This window comes from Corylus avellana, chromosome ca4, assembly GCF_901000735.1.
Source record: "Corylus avellana chromosome ca4, CavTom2PMs-1.0".
Classification (NCBI taxonomy): domain Eukaryota; kingdom Viridiplantae; phylum Streptophyta; class Magnoliopsida; order Fagales; family Betulaceae; genus Corylus; species Corylus avellana.
Genome location: NC_081544.1, coordinates 6156772 through 6182520, shown reverse-complemented (window position 1 = coordinate 6182520; position 25749 = coordinate 6156772). Strand labels below are relative to the sequence as shown.

At 36.1% G+C, this 25749-nt stretch overlaps 1 protein-coding gene and 1 long non-coding RNA gene across 4 annotated transcripts in view; one reads left to right on the top strand and one right to left on the bottom strand.

The window, feature by feature from the left end:
- LOC132179936 (MADS-box transcription factor 23-like) overlaps positions 1 to 12549 on the top strand; it is a 30923-nt gene extending 18374 nt beyond the window's left edge. Inside the window, exons 2-7 of the mRNA XM_059592756.1 lie at positions 7755 to 7833; positions 8949 to 9010; positions 11755 to 11854; positions 11956 to 11997; positions 12090 to 12173; positions 12354 to 12549. Coding sequence (XP_059448739.1) covers positions 7755 to 7833; positions 8949 to 9010; positions 11755 to 11854; positions 11956 to 11997; positions 12090 to 12173; positions 12354 to 12548 — 562 coding nt within the window. The 3' untranslated portion in view covers position 12549. The remainder of the gene's footprint in view (positions 1 to 7754; positions 7834 to 8948; positions 9011 to 11754; positions 11855 to 11955; positions 11998 to 12089; positions 12174 to 12353) is intronic.
- Positions 7746 to 25489, bottom strand: LOC132179937 (uncharacterized). 3 transcript variants are annotated; one of them, XR_009439991.1, is made up of 4 exons: positions 25282 to 25489; positions 13805 to 14093; positions 13616 to 13728; positions 7746 to 7873 (listed from the first exon to the last, which is right to left on the bottom strand). It is a non-coding gene; the product is annotated as an uncharacterized LOC132179937 (long non-coding RNA). The 3 variants fall into 3 exon arrangements; XR_009439993.1 differs by lacking the exon at positions 7746 to 7873 and adding an exon at positions 12569 to 12727; XR_009439992.1 differs by lacking the exon at positions 7746 to 7873 and adding an exon at positions 12769 to 12971.
- Between the last annotated feature and the right edge of the window lie 260 nt (positions 25490 to 25749).

Genomic DNA, 25749 nt, shown 5'->3' with positions numbered 1-25749 from the left:
TCGATCGCACCTTGATTGTGATCGAGCGCAGTTCCCCTGTTTTGGAGAATGGAGTTCCTGGAACTGCGACCGATGGCCCCTGTTTCAACGATCGATCGCATGATTGAGCGCAGAAGTCCCTGGAACTGCGACCGCACCTGCGATCGAAGGCAAGATCAAGCGCACAAGTCCTTGGTAGTGCGATCGATCGCACTCTACCTGCAATAGAGCGCACTCAAGGCCTTCTATGTTATTTTTCCGTTGTTATTTGTTTTAAACCGACTTAGTTTACTTGTTTTACTTGGATTAGGGTTGTGGGAGCCCTAATTCCGTTCTTTATTAGTACTAGGGGTTTTGGAGCTATAAATACATAATTATAGCCTCTTGAAAAGACAATTTATGTTATTTGATCAGTTTTCCTTCAATAAGAATTACTTAGAGGAGTTTTCTTCATATTTTCCTTAAAACCCTAGATAGACTCTATTGTTTTGAGAAGAATTCTCAAATCCTTGATAGACTCAAGATCTAAGAATTATTTATCCTTCTTCTTGTATTGATTTATTCGCTTCCACATAGTCAGGCTGCATCATCCCATAAGAGGAGGAACCAAAGCTCGTACTTTCTAATTTTTCCTCGACGGATAAAAAGGAGTGGAAATCCTCTTAACACACGCAATCTCTCGAGAAACAGTTTAAGGTTAATGAAAGACCTTTCCAAAAACCTTCCTTTTAATTCAATCGCGTTGACTCACAAACGTAACAAATAACCTACAATTAGGCAACCAGATATTAGAAAACTAAGAAATTTATCAAATTGTGACTTTGAAAAATAATTTCCATGCCCAAAATATTATGTCACAAAAGATAATCTTTCTTCACCATTCTCTCACTATGATTTGTGTACCCATTTTTGCAAAGCATCTCTATCATAAGTGTAACTTGTTTCACATAAGCACAAAATCGCTCTCCATCCTTCGGAAGAATGAAAACGCAGTAGTTGGCCACATGGCCCATAATAGCCTATTAATTGTATATTATAAGTTTAAACTATAGACCCATATGACTAGCGTCAAGTAAGATTGGGAATGGGTTTGAGTTAGGTCGAGAGAGAGAGAGGGAGAGAGTGTGTGTGTGTGTTGAAAATGAAATCTATGTCCTATGGTATGGAGGCAATGATATTATTGGAAGCTAGTTCTAAAGAAAGAAAGAGATCAAGTGGTGTGTTGGTAATGGTGTTGGATGAGAGGAGGGATAAATTGGTTTTGAGGAAATGATAAATGTTGAGGACTTGAAAAAGGATATGTAGTTTTCAGAGTGGTTAGAACCATTCTTGGTATTTTGTATAGTAAAACAATAATATTTATGACATTTCATATGCATTAATAGGATTAGCTTGGTCAATTGGTGTAATGCCTCACCCCAATGACACACAATATTATTTGCTTTTGGCTCTCCTAAACCAAACTTTCCAGTAGGTCACCCATCCTAGTACTACTCTCACATAAGCTCTCTTAACTATGGAGTTCTTATAGGTTCGTGACCATCACGGCTTTAAAATATGTTGTTGTCAAAATGATTCGATTATATATATAAGCACATTCCCATCCCAAGGCAATGTGGGACACCATAATTAACCATAACTGGAAAGGCTATTCAAAGATTTTGTTAGAACATAGGGTTAATTATCTCCTTTAAATACTAGGGATAATATAATCGTTTGTTACAAATTCTTAAGATAGTGCTTTTATTTCTAGTTAAACATTAGGGATGATTTGGTTATTTAACGCATAAAAATAAGGCCGTGTAGCTCATCTATTATTTGGTAACGATATAGAGGACACTTTGGTTCTTTTTGTCACATAGTAAGGGTAATTTTATGAATTCACATGGAAAAGACAGACATACAACACATGTATTGCAGTTTTCATCAAATTTAATATTTGATATTGATGTAAGGGAGGGAGAACATTGAAACTCCAGCATTGAATTTCATAGTCGATTGTAGAAATTTAAAGTTCGAAAAAAGGATTGTAAATGGAGAGATAGTTAGGGTAGGAATTGAATTTATCTTCTTTTTTATTTTATTTTGTTTTGTTCCCAAGCGAAATTAAATCTATCATTTGGTTATTAAGTCTGATAAAACATAAGCGAAGACAACATTAAACAAATTCAAAATTGATTAACCATATTGTTACTTTTATTTTTGTCTTCACAAACCGCTACTAATCTACTAATCTATTTTTTTCCTACAGTACTATCATCGTTATTGTCACTATCACCACCACTACCGCTATATAATTATTGTCACTCTTGTTGCCATCGTAATGTTATCATTACTAACTCATTGATATCATCATTATTAATATTACCACCACCATCACCAATATCATTACCAATATTAATGTCTTAATGCCCGCATCATCTTATTCATATTATTACTACCATTGCAACACTGTCACTTTCCCACATTGTCATCATCATCTTTTATTCTTTCATCTTCACTATAACTATAATTTTCATCCACCGTTACTTTTAAATTGCAACCATTTTGGCTGTTGTCGCCAATACTACCATTACCAATATTACTTGATGCTAATCCTATTGTCGCACAATTTCCAGTTCCAACCTCGGCTAATTCAAAACTGACCATCAGTAGAAGTTTGATTGACCTTATATCACCTTCGATCGACCAAACTTGCAATTGATGCCACAAGAGAAAGAACCGACAATTCGATTGATCAAACTTGTGATTGATACCATAGGGAAAAAAAAATAAAAAACAAAGAGTTTAATCAAGGTCGATCGAATTTGTATTTTTTTTTTTTAATATATAGTTTTGTAATTTTCCTTTCAAGGCTATGACCTTACTGCTATTTAAGCAGAATAAGGATGGACCAACCCCCAATTCATGTTGTTTTCTCAATTTTATCAATAAAAACACTCTTGAGAGTCTTTCTTCATTTTTTTTTTCTATAATTTTGAAAATATTTTAGGATATATAGAAGAGTTGTAACTTTTCGTATTTGGAAATTTTACTTTCCACTATGCCACATTGCATGAGTTGGTATCAAAGCCAACTTGCAATGATCAGTTCGTAGTAGAGCCCAACTACTTTCTTACTGAGACACAACGGAGAACGTGGAGAGAGACATGCAACAATTGGCAATGTGTATGAACGTGATGAGGTAGCATGTGATGAGCAACCAACAACACGTTTGAAGTGAATGTAGGAGCAATTCCATTAGTTTAGAGATTGATTTGAGAAATTTGGTGATTGATTTGATGCACTTGCTGATCAACTCCCCGCCACAGTTGTTACTAGTGGGTGTTGCCGTCAACCAAATCTGTGTTTTGTTGAGAAGGGTAACAAGTATAGCATGAAGGGAGAATCCATCAATCCCTTTTGAAAATTCTAAATACGACTCCAAACGACACCAATAAGGGGGTTGAATAGGTGTATGCAAATAATACGTAGAATTAAAAATTAAACAATCATACAACCAAAATATGTAGAACAATAGATCACAGAGACACAAATATTTTGGTTACGAAGAGGAAACCATTTAGAGAACTCTCTAAAATGTAAAACCTCTCCGAGGCAGCCAAACCAGGAAATCAATCAACTATAAAAGAATAAGGATTACAAGAAGTCCACACTTACAAAACCTTTGCAATTGACACTTCCTTGCATAAGACAAGCGACCCACTTGACTTCTACCGCAGTAGCCCTTTCCAGAACATCTGGCACAATCCTTCTACTTGATCTCCTTTACCGGAACTCCGGTACACTTCAGTTGTATATGATATGTGATGAAGACACAACCTTTAACTCCAAGAGAGACTAACCCTAACACTCAATATCTTAAACGCTCTCTTAGCACATGGAATTCTTATGTGGAATTCCTTACAATTTCGTGCATAACAGCTCTCTATATATATAGACTACAAGAAAACCTAGTACTAGTTGAAATGGGAAGAAAAACTAGTTCTAGTTGGAATAGGATTCATCCAAATTTTCTTCCTTATCTTACGAGACGATTTGGCATAGCTAACTTTCGAATTTTGAAAATCGTATTTCACAAAGATTTGTAGAATTTTGTGTTAGCTTTCTAATGCCGCTGGTTTCACCTCAATCCGATTCTTGAACCGAAAGTTATGGTCTGAATACTGATACATGTGCAGGATACAAAATTTAATCAAATCTTATTTTAACTCTAATTAAAGAATTCCGATTTGATTAAACTTAACCATATCATATAGGTCTTCTATTATGATTGGTTAAGCTTAACCACATCTTCTAGGTCTTCTCTTGACACAACACCTCGTGTATGCACCGCTGACGAGATTGCAGATGAATGTATTTTGTCACTGAATTTGGCAATTCAAAACCCAACACCTTTGTTGGGTGTGGAGTAAGGAGGGAACATCTCATAGTTGCCTAAAACGCTAGCATATGTGAAATGGGGTTCAAACGTCGCATACCAGAGTTTTAATGTTGTTTGCAAGCCAAAGAATTTATCGATTAGGTAGCCGTTATGGAGGAGATCTTTGATTTCAATGAGGTCTCTGATAGTAGGCAAGTTCTTTTGGTGGCAACCAGATTTAGAGGGAAAGTCACTACTTGGTGACAACAGGTGATGCATGGCAAGGTCTGCTAGGAAAGCCAAAGAACAACAATTTTGAAGAACTGTTGGAGCACATGAGGGCATTATTCTTATCTCTTAACTATGTGAGGACCATATAACTGTGGCTTCAAAAGCTGTGAGGACAATATAGCCGTTATGGATGACCACACCGCAGAGTTCTACTAGCTTGTTGCATGCGTTGATCTTGTAGAATTAGAAGATCAATTGGTTTCAAGGTATATTGGAGGTATGAGAGAACAATTTAATGATTCTCTAAATTTCTTTGACCTTATAAATGTGTCTGAAGTCCATCAACTAGCCTCACACTTCAAAATGGACTTAGCCAGGAATCTGTGGGGTGTAAGTAGTAAGAGGAAATAATTGTGTAGTAGTCCAACAAAAACCCTACGCAACCTAATCATAATATGGTGTCTCCACCTACACATAATAGGAAGAATAAAGGGCAAGTGAATGCACAACCTAATAAAGCGCTTAGACTATTGCCCCACCAAGGTGTTTTCAGTGTAGTGAAATGGGTCATAGAATGGTTGATTGTAGGAGGGAGGTCATCACTGTAAAGGGTTGCTAATTGATAAAGAAGAATCGGAGGATGTTGAGTTGGTTAATACTAAGCAAGGGCGTAATGATAAAAAGAATGGGAGGAAAATTATGTGTAGGAAGATGATGGACTTTTATTAGTAATGATAAACATTCTTCACACCCTATAAGTCTGAGCGGAATGATGAGCATCGTAACAATGTCTTTTAGTCTACCTGTACTATTGAGGCCAAGGTATTTAGGCTCGTAATTGACTCGAGAAATTGTGAGAACATAATTTCAGAGGAATCTATCAAGAAATTGAGGTTGGAGGTAAAGAGATATCGTAATCCCTTAAGTTGCCTTGAATCAAAAAAGGAAATGAGATACTTGTCACTAAGTGTTGCTTGGTGTCCTTTTCCATTGGTTGATGTATAGCGATAGTGTGCGGTGTGATATTGTCAACATAAATGCATGTCAACTTCTGTTGAAAAGACCATGGTAGTTTGACAGGGCAGTAATACATGAGGTGAAGATTAATGCCTACAACATTGTGTATGATAAGGTGAAAATTGTACTCCTACCTAAGAAGAAGGTTGAGCCTAAGCCCTCTAAGGGGGAAGGTAAGAGTCCCTTAACAAGAGTTATTGGATGAGGTGTTGGAACCTATAGATGAATTGAATGGGGAGAAACAAGAAATAAATAGGTTAAAGGACAATACATGCCATGCCATGATGAACTGAGATGGAAGGTAAAGAGTCAAACTTAACCAATTAAAGACACTCGAAAGGAGGGAATATGAAAGGTAAAGGGTTTCCTTATGCAAGTTCAGAAGTTTTACAAAGCTACGAAATATATTATTTGGTTCCTTTACGTGGCAATTCATGAAATGAAGGTAGGAATTCGAGGGCAATCTCTAACTCGAGAAGGATGATGTAAACCAGTTGCTGATTCAAAGGGTTATAAATTTGTATTTCATGAAAATTTCTAATTCCAACATTTACGAAGTAAAAATGGAGCATCAATAGAAATACAAAAATTTGGTTTAGGAAGTTTGATTCACCTTTGGTTGAACTTGCCATTGACGCCATAGGAGAAAGAACCAAGAGCTCGATCCAATTTACGACTAATTCCATGGGAAAAAAAAAAAAAAAAAGGCCTAGAGTTTGATCGATCTAACTTGCAATTTTTTAATAAAAGACAATTTTGTGATTTTCTTTTCTAGGTTGCGACCCTACTTCTATTTAAGCACAATAAAAACGACCTAGCAAATCAGTTTATGTTATTTTCTCAATTTTATTAATAAGAACATTCTTGAGAGTTTTTCTTCAAATTTTCTATAATTCTTAGAATTTTCTAAGATTTATAGATGGGTTGTGAATTCTGGTGGTTGCAAATTATGCATCTGACTACACCACACTACATTAGGCATGCTTGTCAAATTTATGATTTTGCTGGCCTCACGCCCTACTTAGAGCCTGTTTGTGACTAAATTATGTAGAGTAAAAAATACTTTTAATACCTAGAAAGTTGTGCTAAATAAAAAGCTAGCATGTTTAGTAAAAAATTACAAAAGTATTTCTTTCTCTAAAAATGACAAAAAACAAACTTTTGAAAAAAAAAAAAAAAAAAAACTTAAAATTGAAGTATTTTCTAAAAAACTTTTTTTGGCTTTAAAAACTCTATTTTTCAACGCAATCTCGAACATTGTCTTAATTGACTAAAGTCTTGGGTGTTTAAGTTGTAATGATGAAATTGATAATTTGAGATAGTAAGGTGGCGGGCTTTTAGAGGTTTCAAGTAGCTGTGGGCGGCAATGATTTGGGTTTATGGGTTGTGATACTGATATCTTTTTCAGGATTATGACATGATAGTTGTGTTGATTAATGATTTGAGTGTCAGCAAAACAAATGAAACTTTTTTAATATCACTATTAGGTTTTCAAGCATATAGTGAAATTTTTAGAAAGAGTAATGCTACATTCTACACCGCAATTTCATTCTTTATTTGGATTTTCAATTTTTTTTAACAATGACTTATCCAAGGGTTGATAAGCACTGCCACACTAGCTCAATAAAATAAGGATAGGATGTGAGTGTAGTATGTAACGTTACTTTTGCAGAAAACATTTTGAATTTGAAAACATATGTATTACAGTGATTTTTTTTTTTTTATTCTAATAAACAAATATTATGTAATTTCGAGTCTCCTAATTCAATTCCTTTTTAGCAATATACCCTCAAAAACAGTCGTTTGATATATTAATTGGATGCTGACAATAGATGATAGTTATGCAGTGATCTTACTCACCTTTGGCACCCACATTAGATGTGGGTGTCCTTGCATTTTCGACCACATTGTTATTCTAAATCATACATTATTTTACAGCAAATGCATCTTGCTTTTTGGACCACATAGTTGTATTTCTTTTTTTCTTTTTCTTTTTTGTTCTTTTTTTTGTCTCCCATCTCTTCAATTCTCATATTAGCCATACCATTAATTTTACTGCTTTCAATTAGTGATAATCTCTATTGTCTTATGTCAATAACCAATGAGAGTTCTTTGCTATGTAAAAGGATTACTTTGACGATGATACTCTGTTTTTTTTTACCAGCATGAAATCTGTTACTGGGCGTTACAGCAAAGCAAACGAGGAACAAAACCTGCACTGTAATCCTACTTCCGAAGTCAAGGTAATTAGTCGTCAAGTGCTTAATTTTCCTTAAATATTTCCTGCATCAATAAGGATCATATTAAATTTGTGTATATATGAACAATCTGTACCATCTATAATGTATCAGCAGTGACCTAAAACATCAGATAAAACCCAATTGTTTAAGGAGAACTCACATACAGTGGAAGACAGATCAGAAACAAACCATGGCATTAGGGATTATAAAGTTTGTAATCTTTTGGATTTGGAGATTACAGAGCAGCATCGTGGACAAATTAATTTTTTAGCTCTCGAAGAAGCAGAAAAGAAGATAATAAAATAAGCCAATTACAAAGAATACCAAAATTTACGTGGTTCAGCTTGACAAGCTTACATCCATAGATGGAGACAACCAGAAAAAAAATTTCTCTATCAAAAGATAGAGTAGTAGTTAAGAGAATCACTCAAAACCAAAAGCCCCAACACCCAAATCTTACACGCACAAAACAGAATATTGACAAAAGAGAAATGTTTTTTTCTAATTCTCTCACTGCTTCTTAGCACTACAAAATTGTGAGACGGCTGAAGCTGTGTGACTTTTTCTCTCTCGTTCTCTCTCAACGTGTAGCTTTGGGCTGAATAGAGGTCATTTTATAGAGTGTAATTCTAGAAGTTACTCTTATGCTCTTCCAAAAGTGAGGTTACTTTTAATATTACCATTTGATCAAAATTCAAAAATAATCAATCACAAGACCAATGGTAATTTTGTTGACATCCAAAGGGGCAAAAAGAAAATCTCTCCAATACCTCCAGCATTTATTCTTAATTCCAAGTGTATACAGTTCTGTTAGCATTAACAACATCACTTTCTTAAAAGTTACATAGTGAAACAGGGCAAACTCAGAAATTTGAAGTACTCCCGTCCAGGTTCTTACCATGTCTGTTATATGCTTTTAACTCCATTCCCAGTTACTCATCACTACTAATTAAGAAGTAATTGATCAACATATATTTAATCAATACTTCAAAATTTAGTTTAAGTTTTATCTTAAACTGCTACTGTTATACAGTATTCAAAGTGTTTTAATGATTTAATCATGCAGTCACACTTGGATTTATATTCCATAGACTAATATTTGGCTTTCTACTTGACAGTTTTGGCAAAGGGAGGCAGCAACCTTGAGGCAACAGCTGCAGTACTTGCAAGAATGCCACAGGTATAATCATTTGATGCTTAATAAAAAGAATACTAAAGCATACATAGCAACTAGCATTTGGCACATGCAATGCACAGTGAAATTCGGATTTAGACCCCACTTGTAACAATTCAAAAAATATCTCATTCTTAAATCAGAAGTTAGATAAACAAAATAAAGTGAAAGTTATCAACTTTAAATCCAACCATCACAGAAATCATTACCAAAATCAAGAAAACAGTAAATGAAATCAACACATGGATTTTGGTAATGAAGTGCAAATCTTTTTGAAGATCTCTTTAAAATTAAAACCACTCTAGGGGTCAACCAACCCCAAAGACATCCAATATAGAAGACCCGTGTCATAGATTGTTCTATTTACAAACTTTTGTGACTCTAAGAGCCAATTTCGTAACCCCAGATAACGTATCTCCCACCACAGTAACTTCAAAACTTCTGACCTTCTATATGGATCATCTTCACGAACTAACCTTGCCCCCTTCAAATTAAAAATCTGATGGCTGAAAGCTTCTTTGTGGTTTGAATAAAGAGAATTATCAATGAGAGAATAAGATATTGTTTTGGCTCAAGAATTCTAAAGAAACTCTAAAAAATAACTGAGAAACTGCCTCTCTAGTAGTATGGAAGTTGTGAATTTATGAGACTTACATAGACCGGAAGGAAGTGGAAGTTTTTAGGCTAAGTCAGGTATGTTAAAAAAGTTTTCTCACTAGTGATGTTCGAAGGCGGCCCAACCATGCTCCAATTGAGCCAATTTGTCCAAATCTCATTCGGATGGCTTCCAACCGAGACTCCAACTAAGCTATTCTTATCATGAAGTATAAAGTTCTAGCCCTTTGAGTTAGCTTTCCAATGCCACCACGCTTGCATTCATCTGATGTTGAAATCTAAAGATATGACTGTTCTACTCCCACTATGTTTATGTTGGACAACATACACAAACTTGAATTTTTATGTCTTGAATCAGCTTTTACATTAACTTAACTCTAAACCTAAAACATACAACCAAACATGTTTTGACACTGAATTTTCCAATCACTAAAAACCTAACACACAGAACAAGAGTTTATAATTTATTTTTATAGGGTTAAAACAATATTAATTAAAAAAAAACAACAGTAGAGGTATTACTACTACTATTACCTACTCACTACTCAGAATCAACTTTTTAACATACAGAGGAAAAAAAAAAGAAAAAAAAAAAAAGAGACTTTTAGAGAAGAGGCTATTAAAAAGCAATAACCAAACATATTAAAGTTCAGCTGGGGTTCGGGGTGGAATTGAACTCTCAGCTCCTAGCTTAACCTCAACCAAGGTTCAGCCCAAAACTTTGTAGTAAAAACCTAACTTATACCAACAAACAACCTGTTTGACTTCACCATCACTAGCTCCAATACTCTGGCCAATCTTCTATTGAATCTCCTCTACAGCCCGAACTCCAGTGGCTTAAAAGTTTAAGAATTTATATGGTTTAAAGGAACTCTACGAGAGGTAAGCAACTGAAAGCATAAGATACAAGGGCTTACTCTTAGCTCACATAATATTGGCCTTAGGGCCTTCTGAAAGTCGGTTTCTGAGAAAAACTAAGGTTTAGGTGAAAGATGATCCCCGAGAAAAACTGAGGTTTAGGTGAAAATCGGTTTCTGAAAACACAAATAGAGGCAGCAGTGTCTGAATGAGTTAGTAGCGCATTCGAATGCATGCTAGGGTTCATAGTTTTCTCAGCCGCAGCTGCATTCGAACTTTGTACGATTGCGATTGCAACCAAACGTCTTGGATCTACAGCAATGATGATCACGTTCAAATTGTCTTCAAACGGGCTTGCGATCGAGCTTTTCTGTGGCACTTTGAAAAACATATGTTCAAACGTTCTTGCAACCGAGGCTCTCACATTCGCTTGTTAACAACCTTACTTCTTCTTTGTTCAAACTTGATTCAGCCACCATTTCAATTGATCTTCTCATGAACTTGAATTTCGGAAATATTTTTTTGTGATAAGTAGAATTTCTGAAATATTAAGACCTATGTTTGAACCTTCTTCTACCAGAGCTCTTGGATCTCTGTTATTTTAGAACACTTGAAGGTCATGTTCGGCTAGCTAGCAACTGAGGCTCTCTGATAGGCTTATAAACCACTTTACTTCTTCCCGGTTTGAACTTGATGTGACCAACCTTTTTGGGAACTTAATTTCTAAAGTATGAAGACCTCCATTTGAATGTTTTGCGACCAAAACTCTCAAATCTCAGTTCTTTTAGAACATTTGAAGATCAAGTTCGACCGGGTAGTGGCCGAGGCTCGCAGATAGGCTTGTAAACCACTTCTTCCTAGTTCAAACTTGATGCAACCACCATAGGAACCAACCTTCTCGGAAACTTGAATTTCTAAAGTATGAAGACCTCCGTTCAAACCTTCTGCAACCAAGACTGCGACTGAAACTCTCAAATCTCAATTCTTTTAAAACGCTTGAAGATCATGTTCAAATGGCTATTGACCAACTACTGAATGATAACTTTTATTCTTCAACTTTAAGAACTAAATCAAGTCCCAACTTAACAAATGAATCTAGACTTACAACCGCTTTAGTTGTGACATTGAATTAGCTAACATAAAATCAAACAAACGTCATAGTCCTAGACGGGCAAACCTAATTTTAACTGCTGGTACAATAACAATGAAAATGGCTCCTCTTATGAGATTATATGAACAAATGCCTGAGTGTATCCTTAACTTAAACTATGATGCAGGCAATTGATGGGCAAAGAACTGTCTGGTTTAAGTATTGAAGATCTACAAAATCTGGAAATTCAACTGGAAATGAGTTTGAAGGGTGTCCGAATGAAGAAGGTATAAGAACACTAGCTTATTTAAATTTTACTCCAGCAATTCAATGTTCAATGTATAAATATCAAATGTTGGAACCTTGATGAAGCTATTCTTTTTTGCAGGAGCATGTATTAACTAATCAAATAAAAGAACTAAACCAGAAGGTTTTCCAGAAGAAAATGGCTGAACTTCTCCCATTTCATGTTTAGGTTCAAATTCCACTTTCATCCGCTAATTTTCTTTCATTTCATTGTAGGGAAATCTCGTTCATCAAGAAAATACAGAACTATACAAGAAGATAGACCTTATTCATGAAGAGAATATGGAATTGAAAAAGAAGGTATTGATTGAAGTACATCTGTAAACTTTTCTTCATTTTTTTTTTTTTCCTTTCAATACTTAAGTACAGACAAGAACCTTTGCTGAAGGAAAGAAATAACCCAATTGAATACCAATTAGCTAGCTATAGAAGGTGAAGGTTTTTCTTCTAGCCAAGCTTAGAAGAAGCTTTGCATTGTAGGTTTATGGAGTAAGGGATATGAATGAAGCAAACGGAAGTCTTACTGCTCCATACACTATCAGCAATGGATACGATCTGCACACACCCATCCATCTCCAGCTAAGCCAGCCGCAGACCCAAAACAATGCAGCACCACAAAAAGCAATTGAACTGAGGTATATCCTCAGTTTATTGACATGCCATGTACAATTCTAGAGTACTAAGGCAATTATATAATATGTTAATCCTATCAATGTCTCCTCAAAATTTTCAACAGATTACAATTGCATTAGCAAATCCATTCGACAACTCTGGATGGCTATCTGTCATTATCAATCAACAACTTGCTCCAAAGTCGAAGATCAAGCTTCCAACAGTGAGATTTCGTACTTCAGCTAAAGTACGAAATCAGTGAGATTTCGTACTTCAGCTATTAGATACAGTAATTAAGCAGGACTGTAAGAACATGTTTGAAATTTTCTTTTAAGTTTGCCACAGAATTATGGTACAAACCAGCTATCCATGTAAATTTAAGCAATAATGGGAAAGCACAACACGTGCCATGTGTTGTTCCAGGCTTCCAGCTGTCTGAAAATTTGTTGTGATCAATCAAAATAACTATTGGTGTAGTTGTGGTACCTAAATAATTTTGGTCAAGATTAATCAGCATCTCAAACAAGAAACTCTCAGATTGGTCATGACGTTTTCGGTAGCAGAAGTTTTTAACCCTTTTGTGAAAATTTCAGAAAAGGAGAACGTAAAAGATAAAGAAAAATAAAACAATCGCATGAATGAAAGTTATGGGGCAAAATCTTTAGAAGACAAAATGTAGCTGAAAATTGTTGAAAAAAATTACGGTTTCTCGATTTATCATGCTTCACTTATAAGCTATAAGCCCACCAATGTAGTGCAAAGATGTCCATCCGAGCACACAAAGCGTACAGGGATAGCCACCCATTCAGAGAGAGGAAAATTATAGGCAAACACTATTTGTAGAAATTAGAATACCAATGAAGCAGAAAACTGTGCTTTGAACAATTAGTGCTTGATAATTTCTTTTATCCAATAATTTCACATTAAAGTGTTCCATCTAGAAACATTTTATTAACATAAAACATCTAACCGAGTTGATAATCAGCATTTGTTCATAAAAAATTATGTTCTAGCAACCTGGACAAGACAATGCAATAGATCCTGCGCCAAGAGTAAGACTACAAGGACAAGGAAAAAAAAAAAGGGGAAAAGGAAAAGGAAAAGAACAAAAGAAAGGAAGAAAAACCAACCTTTATAACTGGCAGAAACACTGGTCAGGTGTGTAGCACCAAATTTTATAGCATTGAACATCATCCAAGTAATTAATCTCATGCAATTTGCCCCTTCATGTTCAGTAAGTTAACTGTATGCTAATCAGTGATCCAGTATTATAGAATAGAAGAAAAACACTAATGAATTCAAATAATTCTGAAACTCACTGCCCAAGAAGTGGATGATTCCCCATGAATGTCGTATGTAATTCCTGTAGCCATGTCAAGCAAAAAGCACTGCACATTTGTGCTTTGTGCAGCTCAGGAAGTTCCTTTGGATGTGAAATGAACAAAGGCCAGCAGATCTAGCTCTTTGCACCCTGAAAAGATTCGTTTAGAGTACCCACAAGGCTTATATGTAGTACCTGCTGGTCAAGAAATCCCTTAGTATGTGTCTTGAACAAAGGCCAGAATTTATGTCTTTGGCATCTGTTTTACATTATTTTATCATCCCTGCCTACAATGTTATCTCCCACCAAAAAAGTAACTGGTTAAAATTTTTCTGCCAAAATAAATTTCAGACAACTTGAAAAATTAAAATTACACTTACAACAGCTTATGAGTATGCAAACCCAAAGTGTCAATTTATCCAAACTAAAATCGTAACACATAAAAATAAAATAAAGGATGAAAACATGCTGAGAATCCAAAAATTTGGAACATAAATGGTAAAGACAAAACATCAGCATAGTTTGGTAAGCAGTTTTCATCATTGAAGTCAAATTAAAGAAAGCATGCTGTCATAATGCACATTGCAACTGTCTAATGCACTCACACAGACATACTGCAGGATGCCAAGATGACATGGCAATGAGTGAACGTGAGATTTTGGACACTTCAGTTTTTCTCTCTTTATCTAGGAATAGGTTAATAAGACACACTGGCTGGTACAGCATAACATAGACATTCTAATTGGTTTGAGCCTATGAAAAATCAGATGGGAGTGCTTGTTTATGATGCATTAGACACACATAGAGAAGAACTCTTGTTTCCTTGCAGTATTTAAGGGGATTCAAAGTGCCAAGTTCTAGTGATTTGAATGATCAACTCATTGAAATTTAAGAGTAACAACATAGTCAATTGGAATTTCCTTCTAGAATCTCAGAATACTTGGAAATGCCTGCTACAAATGGCCAATCAAAGCAAGTCTTGGATCAGGTATCCTATTTATTATGTTATAGTGAATGACAGGATAGAAGTTTATCATGCAAGCACCAGAGGTTCAAGACAGAGAGAGCCTCTGCCCTCTTATAATTATTGTGACAGTAATTAAATTGCAGTTGGGTTTCCTTAAGAAAGATGTACACATTATTTGTTTTCTAGCTAGTGCAATGCTTTAAGGTCAACAAGACAGTGTTAGGGTTTATGCTCTAAAAGCCAATTCCTATTATACGACATTTTGGTTTATTAAATAAATTTGTTTATTTTTATGAATTTTATTAAGAACATTGGGCATATAGTTGTACATGTGCATATTATTTTGTATATATACATGCAATCTTTAAGTTATATTGAATATGGTTTGGGATGCATTAATGAGATTATCATACAGTAGATCTAAACCATAAACCTTGTAACTTATAAACTACAGTTCGTAGTTAGTAATGGAATTTGGCATTCAATTTGATAAGATTACAACATATCAATCAAGAGGATCTATCTTGATCATGGAAATTGAGACTACTGATTTATGTGTTGGGGTGAATGCATTGAACGGATCACATGAGTTGTTATTCTATTATAACTGTTGTCAATGTGAATAACTTGAACTCACGACTGCTTAAATCATTGACTCTCAATCCAAAGAAGAATGTGAACTCAAATCTGACGTATAGGTCACTTTAATCACATGTAGCATTGTGGAAACGCTACTCCTCAATTTGGAATTCATAATCGTTTGATTTAATCAAAAACAACATGAAATATCTCATTGAGATAAATTTAATGAGAATTGATTATTTTGAATCTTTGGCCAAAGTGTTTTAGTAAGGATTTATTAAAATTAAATGTACTAAATGAAAAAATATTTCAATAGTACAAAAATAATCAAGAGATTAAATTGGGAATTCAAGAATTTAAAGACGCTGAATTAAATTGACAGTTTTACTTATGACTTTAATTCGAATGTGGATAATTCAATGGAGAGGTCAATTGCAATTATAAGATATCACTGGGAATTTTGATTAATAAAAATAAATACTAGAGTGCAAGAATTGAGATGACAAATGCCCTATGCCTAGTGGAGTTATTTTTATTTTCCCTTTGAAAGAATACGACGATCATGTTCTACCTCCAATCACCAAATTAACAAGACAGATTATGCAATCACATAAATAAACATGCACAGCAAAAGTTTAAAACATCACAATCACAACAACAAAACTCGTTGACGAAGTGGAAAACCCTTTGAACCAATCAAAGGGAAAAACCACTTCGGGGCAGCCAAATACGAGAAATCACTATATGAAGATTCAGATTACAGACAATAAAAAATACTCACAACCATTGCGAATCTCTAGACACTGTAAGAACAACAAGCTCCTTGCTTGTTTTCTGGCTGACCATCTTCATGTTCTACCTCTAATCACCAAATTAACAAGATAGATTATGCAATCACATAAATAAACATGCACAACAGAAGTTTAAAACATCACAATCACAACAACAAAACTCATTGACGAAGTGGAAAACCCTTTGAACCAATCAAGGGAAAAACCACTTCGGGGCAACCAAACACGAGAAATCACTATATGAAGATTCAGATTACAGACAATAGAAAATACTCACAACCAGTGAGAATCTCTAGATACTGTAAGAACAACAAGCTCCTTGCTTGTTTTCTAGCTGACCATCTTCATGGAGTGCATCTCCTCACTAACCCTTCAGTAGACTCTTTTACGTTGTATCAATGAGAACCGTTGTATTGTGGAACGAAGATCAAAACCCACAAGAGAAAGGACAGCCCGAAGCTTTCACCACGTCCTCTCTTGCAAAACCAACTCACGAGACACACAGTTCAGAGAAAACCTTTGAGACTACTCAGAGAAAATTTTCCCAAAAAGTCTAACTTGAACAGTAACAGGAAAATGCCTTTATAGGAAAACATTTTACTCTTCACGTCTTAACGAGACTCATTTCTCATTAACAGATTTGAGATCTGGAAATGTCCACGTCTTAACGTCAAAAGAGTGTTTTCATGACGTGAAGAACAAAAGAACTCATCCTCTTTACGAGTCCGTCCTGACAGGGCATCCGACTAGATACCAGGGAGCTTCATCTTCATTTGCGTCATGTGTCCCGTCCTGACGATCCATCTGACAAGAAAATAGAGAGTTCAACTTCAATCCCATTACAAGCCCGTCCTGATGATACAGCTGACGAGAAAATAGTGCGTTCACATTCAGGTTTCGTCACAAGCCCGTCATGACGTAATTCCTGATGGGAAAGCAAAGCGCACTTCTACAAGTGTCGTCACGAGCCCGTCATGACGTGCTTCTTGACGGGAAAACAAAGTCCATAAAAACACAAAAAACTTACTCCCTTAACCCATGGTTTTAAACAACAAACGCAATACAAGATATTTTGCATTTAAGAAGGCCAATCTAAAACCTAACACCCTTTAACTCCCTTCTCAAGCTAATTATTATTCCTTATTACGCTTGACCTAATTACACAAGGAGAAACCTTACGTGGTTGTGTATTATAGTGAAGTGTAGCTAGGTCTTCCAAATTCTTTTTTTTTTTTTTTTTTTGATAAGTAATGTTTATATATCAAAAGTGCAGAGGGGCACAACCCTAGTACACAGGAAGTATACAAGAGAAACGCCTAACTAGGAGAAGATAAAAGAACAAGGAAATGAAGATAGCTAATCACTAAAGGGGCGAGCCAAGCTATTGTCCAAGTGAAAAGCGTGTAGAAAAAGAAGGCCATGAGTTCCTCCAAGGATCTCTCAGAATCCTCAAAGCATTTCGCATTCCTTTCTACCCATAAACACCACACGAGGCATAGAGGAACCATTTTCCACACAACAGCACTTCAAGAACGACCTCCTGACCACCAACAAGCAAACAAGCTGACCACCTTACTAGGCATGGCCCGTGACAATCCAAATCGACTAAATATAGCATACCATAAAGAACGAGCGATATCACAGTGGAGAAGAAGATGATCGATCGTCACTCCATCCGATTTGCACAAGCAACATCTACTAATCACGATAAGATTCCTTTTTCTATGATTATCAATAGTGAGGCTTTTCACTAACACCGCCGTCCAAGTAAAGAAAGCCACTCTCGAAGGTGGTTTGGTATGCCAAATACTCTTCCAAGGAAAATGACTAGCCTCCTTACTTGCCAGAATATTATAGAACGATCTAACCTCGAACTTTCCTTTGCTAGACGGAACCCACCAAATTTTATCCTTCCCTTCCCTACTCATTCTATGGGAATACAGCAAAGTATAGAACGAGGCTAGCACTTCCAATTCCCAATCATGTACCAACCGAAAAAAACTAACATTCCATTGAAGAGCTGCACCCGTGAAGTCCATATTGTCAACAATAGACACATCTTTTGCACTAGCTATGTTGTATAGGCCTGGAAAAACTTCCTTGAGACTCACTTCTTCGCACCAAACATCATCCCAAAATCTGATTTTGGACCCATCACCTCAATCGAATCTGGTGTGGCTAGAAAACAGCCGCCACCCCCTACTAATATACCTCCAAAGTCCCACCTAGATCGCTTCTCTCATGTGCATAACGCCACAGCCACTTCCCTAACAGAGCTTGGTTGAACACACTCAACTTCTTGATCCCTAAGCCACCTTCAGAGATAGGAGAGCAAACCTTATCCCAGTTGACCAAGTGATACTTGAACTCTCCGTTTAAACCACCCTATAGAAAATCACGTTGGAGCTTCTCTATACGCTTGGCCACAGAAGCAGGTATAGGGAATAGGGGCAAAAAATAAGTAGGAAGATTAGAAAGAGTGCTCTTGATAAGAGTAACCCTACCTCCCTTAGAAAGATGCAACATTTTCCAACTAGCCAACCTAAGATCAACCTTTTCCATAATACCATCCCAAATGGGTTTGGCCTTAAAGCAAGCGCCCAAAGGGAGCCCCAGATATTTCAAAGGCAAAGAGGCCATTTCACAACCGAAAACACCAGCCAATTCTCCCACATTAACCACATCACCTACCGGGACCAAAATTGATTTAGCCATATTCTCCTTCAGACCAGAAACGGCTTTCAAAACAAACAAATAGGGCTTTAATGGAACGAATTTGATCAAGATTCGCCCCACAGAAAACCAGCGCATCATCTGCAAATAATAGATGAGAAATGTTAACCCTCTCAAACAAACTAGCTCCCACTGACAAGCCCAAGATAAAACCACTATCGATAGCAGCAACAATCATCCTACTAAATGCCTCCATAACAATGACAAACAGAAACGGAGACAAAGGATCCCCCTGCGTCACCCCTCGGGAGCTTCTAAAGAAACTGAAAGGAGTGCCATTGATCAACACAGAAAAGTGAGCAGTCGAAATACAATGTTCTATCCAAGAACACCATTTCTCACCAAAACTACACCTCCTGAGTAAATACAAAAGAAACTTCCAATCGATATGATCATAAGCCTTCTCCATATCTAGTTTACAAAGCAACCCTAGTTCCCTAGAATTAATACAACTATCCAAGCAGTCACTCGCTATAAGAACCGAGTCCGTAATTTGCCTTCCTTTAACGAACACGTTCTGAGGCTTTGAAATCACCTTATCCACAACCCTCCTCATCCTACTAGCAAGAACTTTAGCAATAATCTTATAGATTCCACTTATAAGACTAATAGGATGAAACTCCTTAAGTTCGGCCGCCCCAGGCACCTTTGGAATAAGAGAAATAAAAGTAGCATTAAGGCTTGTTTCAAACTTACCACGAGCCTAAAAGTCTGAAAAAACCGCCATAATGTCTTCCTTGATCACTTCCAAATTCTACTTTGACAAAGAAACCCAGTCATACCTTGACTTGGAAATACAAGTCTATTTAAAGGGTGCTTGTGTAGACATTAGAGCCCATACTCTTAGTCTCATAATCAGAATTCAGGAGAAGGTTTAGAAGTCTCAAAACCCTAGCCTACACGTGTGAACTGAAGGAGGATCATGTAACGCCCTCCAAAATTGATTAATTAAAATAACAAATTCAGAGTGTTACTTGTAGCACCCTCCACACTAATTAACTGGTAATTAGCTGGAAGTAACTAATGTGGAAAGCGGAAAGGAGATGATCTGGCATAATTCTAAATATCTTTAAGTTCAACAATCACTAACATCAATTATCAACACAACACTTCCAAGAATACAAATCTATATATTTAAGTACTAGCAAACATTCTAATCATACCTAACTATAATAATGTAAAGTAAAGCACCTTAGATTGATGCATAATCTCATATGGATTCGATCCTCGAGCCCCTAACAAACTCATTTAATCAATGCAAACTTAATGTTTCCCTGAGAAAAAAGGCTTACACTTTGTTTGAATTAATGAATGAGCTTGTCGCAACGGAATACATCTTGAAAGCCAAGGCTAGCATTCATATGGCTCATACATCTTCTTCTAAGCCAAAAGGTGGGAAAAAGAAGAAGGGTTCCAAACATGAGGGCAAACCAATTGCCACAAGGGCGAATAAAGCAAAAAACAAAGCAGCAAAGGCTAAACCAAAGGGAACTTGTTTTCACTCTGATGAAGCAAGGCATTGGAAGAGAAATTGCCAAAAGTATGTGACTTTCAAATGCAAAAGTATTAATTCTTTATTCTTTGTTGAAACATGTTGGTGATGAATCCCACGAGTTCTTGGTGTGGGGATACACTAATCATGTCTGCAATATGTTGTAGGGGTTTCAGGATGCCAAAAATTGAGTGATGGGGAAATGTACCAAATGCTTGGAGATGGGACGCAAGTTCCAATTTTAGTTATTGGAGTTATTAATTTGTGTTTTGGATCAAAAGTTTTAATTTTGTCAGATTGTCCCCTTTGGCCATGGGTTCAACTACGTGTTTCAATACTTGCAACCATGTTTTGATCACCGAAATAGGTCAACACTAAAAAGTTAACAAACTCCCTCCTTTACCATTCAATGACAAAACCAAAAATTAAAGAACAACAAAAAAATTACAAGTTAAGAATTTTTACAATCCCAACCCAAGCCTATCAAACCACTAAGTAGACTTTGATTGATTGGCAATTTTTCTTGTACCTGTCTTCTGAAACCACAAAGTAAACTGATTACGCATAAACCAACTCAAGTAGATAATCAACAGAACAATCCACAAAATATTCTCCCCTTTTTGTCATGAAGGAAAAAGGGATAAAATACAAATAGTTAATTGGGTCAACATGCAAAATCCAAGATGCTAAAATGCACAAATGTAAGAACACAACTCACATAAAGAATACTCCCCTCAAGGAATTGGCACTGATACCATGCACAAAAGATAATATAATAACTCCTTTGAATCTAAATGAAGAGATATCTCAATCCATATAAGTCGAACATGTGTATCAAACGCATAAGTTGTCAAAAAAATCTCACACCAAACATGCATAAAAGGCATCATTAAGACAATTAGTTGTGTGTAGCGTGTGAGACCTTCATTAGCGAAATTAAGACCTTCAATTAATGAGAGGGTCAGACTTTGACAAGAAACCTCACATATGAATTGGGTATTCCTATGGACAAAAAGTGAAACCTTATATATACTAGGACCTAGAGACACTTATAGAACTCACTCCCCGTTAGTCTTAACAGAAGTTTAAAACCATTTCCATTGATTGTCTTTTTCCGCAATGATTTTAATCAATGGCTTTTTCTATACGGACTTAGATTCAACTTTTGAAAGAGTAAGAGGGCAGTATATAAAGTTTAAATTCTAGGTTCAACTAGCATATGGTCAATTTGGTCTTAGAGACTACTCAGTCCACACATGGTTTTCGACCAAAAAGTCACTCATGCAATCAAGCTAAGCTTTTGAAAGAAACAATTTGCTCAAAAAGACAACTTAAGATTCATAAATCCACATTTAGCACACACAAAACAACATAATCCATCAAGTTATCAATTCTCATGCATAGGAAACACGTGGTGTCCCCATTGAGTGAGATCAATAAATTAAGTGCAAATGAGAATAGATAACTGTAAGGGTGAATTTACCAAAGTAAATTTCATCTGGGATTTACACAAGCACAAAAATAAACATGAAATGCATGTAAGAAAAATTAAGGAAAAACACATAAACCATTAGTGTGACACCTAAGCTAGGTCACAAAAAGCAAAGATTTCCTAAGAGCCTCAAATCGAAGACCATCCAACATTTCCGTAAATTGGTAAGCTAATTATTGTTCAATAGAAACAAAATCTAAGGCAACTATCTAAGATTCAACCAAGTCACAAATAAAGTGACATCTGATTTCAATTTGCTTAGTTCCGAGAGTGTTGCACGAAATTCTTGAAAATGTTAATCGCACTTGCATTGCCACAAAAGATCATCATTGACAACAATAGATCATCATTGTGCCTTGATCAAATTCATAATCCGTCAATAATTGTTTCATCCATGAGAATTGAGTGCAGCAACAACCAACAACAATATACTCTACCTCAGCCATGAATAGAAAGATTGAATTTTGCATCTTGCTCATCCACTCCACTAGATTTGTGCCCACATAGAAACAGACACCTGAAGTGCTTTTTCTGTCAATAGCATTCCCCACCCAATCAGCATATGAGCACCCAGCAAGGTTTAAATTAGTTTCTCTAAAGTACCATACACCATGATTTACAAACCCATTGAAATATATGATGATCCTCTTCGTAATTGTCAAATGTGATCTTTAGGATTTGATTAAAAATGAGCACATACTCCAACACTGAAAGATATATCCGATTTACTTGTTGTCAAGTACAACAAGCACAAAGTTTAACACTTGTGCTCATGGCGGTGCGAGCATTAGACAAGGTCCTTAGCATACTTGGATTGTGAAATAAAGATTTCTTCCTCAGATTGCTGGACTTGGTAGACCCAAGAAATAAGTCAACTCCCCAATCATGTTCATCTCAATTTCTTTCTTCATTTTCGAGGCAAACTCATGTGCATGGGAGTCAACTGCGGCACCAAAGACTATGTCATCTACATAAATTTGAGCGATCAATAGATTCTTACTGCTTCTTGGATGAACATGGTAAGATCCGCATGACCTCTTGTACAACCATAGTCTAAGAGATAAGAAGTGAATCTCTAATACCATGCTCTTTGTGCTTGTTTTAACCCATACAAGACTTTCTTCAACTTGTACACATGATGTGGATATATGGGATCTGTAAAGCCCTTATGTTACTCCACATAAACTTCTTCTTGTAGAAGACCATTCAAGAAGGCGTTCTTCACATATATCTGATAAATCCTGAATCCCAAATTTCAAGTGATCACCAAAATTATCCGGATGGACTCAAGTCGAGCAACTTGAGCAAAAGTCTCATCAAAATTGATGCCCTCAACTTGAGTGTAGCCTTGAGCAACCAATATAGCCTTGTTTTTTACCATTGTACCATCTTATCAGACTTTTTTGTCAAGATCCATTTGGTACCAATGGCATTGTGTTCATCAGGTCTAGGAACTAAATTTCATACATCATTACTTAGGCCCGAGCCAAGTCAATGGGGGGAAGGGTGAACTGATGTAGTTCCTCAAGCATGGCATCCACCCAATTGTCATCGTTTAAGGCCTCTTCCACCTTCTTAGGCTCAATCTGAGAAAGGTAACACATGTACGACACTCGATTGACTACCTTATTTCTCAGCCTTTTTCTTTCATCCAAATCAACTAACAAGTTCTCCTTGTGGTGATTCAACCTTTTCCATATTTCCACTTAATCTAATTAACATGACTTTGTTGTAGCTCAAAGTGGTACTTGGCTCAACTCCATAGCGGTTATCAGCTATTCTAAGTCCTCCCATGATCCATTTCCCGTCACTATTGAAGACATTACATTGCTTCGTGGAGACTTGAACCATGAGGTCATCATCACAGAGTTAACCGATACTTAACAGGCTTGCCTTGAGAACTTCAACATAGAGCACATGAAGTAACAATGGTAGACCTGGAATCTCAATTGTGCCCTTGCCCTTGACTTGTGACCATCTACCATCTCCAAAAGTAACAGTACCACCCTTGCACTCATGATTTTGTTTAAACTGAGATTTATCCCCCGACATGTATCTACAACAGCCATTGTCGATGTAGTAAAGACAAGTGTCTAGCACCTTTAGTGCGGTGTGGATAACCAAACACAAGTGGTCTTCCTTTTTCACCTATAGTTTCGGGAACATTGACTCAATCGATAGTTTGGCGAAGACATTGACAATAGAGTAATAGATTGAGGGGTAGGTGTACTTTTCGCAATAAAGAATTATAACCATTGGCAAAGACATGGAAAAAGTAAAACTGTGTTCCTCCGTTGAAGACAATAACATCCTAAACCAAAGGAAAAACTAAACCAATGGGACATATCTCAGAAATACTTAAATTTTATAGAAAAAAAAATTATAAGGTAAAGGTGCAAATAAGATGTTTTCTTGTGCGACTTATTCCTAGTCCTGATATACACATGTATAAATACTGATTGCCACCGAAGATTTATATCTCAACGATAATTATAAGTTTCTCGTTTAATAAAAGCAGTTCATCATAACAGATATGTTGTTACCGTGTACAATAATTGATGAACAATATGGAATCGAAAAGAGATAAAGATTAAGAAAGAGTCGAAACACAGATTTAACGTAGTTCGGCAATTTGCCTACGTCCACAGAGAGACGCCTGTATTTTTACTCTTAATGATTAAGGATTACACCATACATATATATAAGAAAAACCCTAAACCCTACTTGTACGGACATATTAAGGAAATCCCCAAAATACTCCCGCTATGCCTTCCACTGGTATTAATATGAGCCACCAGTTCCAACAAGATACTTGTCTGTGATGCTGACAGTACAAAGTGACGTGTACTTGGTTAGTTGTTATAGTTAAGTTCGTTATTAAACTTAGTTGACCGACTCTGTTTAACTATACTGAAACAGAGTATAAAATGTAACCGAGATCAATTCTAATGAAATTCATTGAGTTTTTCTCCCATCTTCATCTTATTACTCTAGATTTGATATGGTATCTCCATTACGATGCAAGATTTCCGACAACAAGCAAAACAATCCAGTCTCAAAATGGGAGACCAAAATCATTAAGATTAAACAATCAATCAACTAAAACCTGTCGAGGCAACATTTTATGGGTATATCGAAAAGGAAACCCGACGCTTCAAAAGAGAACTCCGGATTCATGATCAAACAAAAGAACATTTTACAATCGTCCATCACAGAATCAACCCAACACTAGCATTTACCGCAGAATACTACATATTAATTTAAATGGTAAGCTAATCATGCTGTGTTAAATGCGGAAATCATATACGGTATACCCACATATCTAAAGTACCAAAATAAGAGAAAAATAAAGGCAGAAAGATAATAAAAATAAATAAATAAATAAAGTAAAAAAAAAAAAAAAGAGTATTCATTTTACCTGAGAAGATGAAGAATATCAAACTATCATAGAGAATCCATTTTGCTGAGGGGCTTAGATCTTCGTCAAAACTTCTTTCGAAGTCATCAGATTAGCCAAAAGAGACTGAAAGCTACATCAAAAGTTGTAACTGCATAAGCCCAAGAATGTTGAATAGAGCTACAAAGAAAACGCAGCGACGTGAAAGTTGATGCGAAAGAGAAGAAGAAATATTGTAATAAATTCCTGGTGTCGTAGAGAGAGAAGAAAATATCTCATGTTAACAGGGGTTAAATAAGTGTCAGAATCATCTGCGGTAAGAGTTTTAGAGTCATCTGTGCACTCGATCGGACATGTCGGATAGCTGTTCTGTTAGTTTAATGAAAAGTTAGCACGTGGTGGCATGAGTGGGACCGTCGGTATGTTCGGTAAAACATTTCTCTCTTGGGATATAATGGCATTCGAAGGTAAATTTTTTTGCTGAGATTA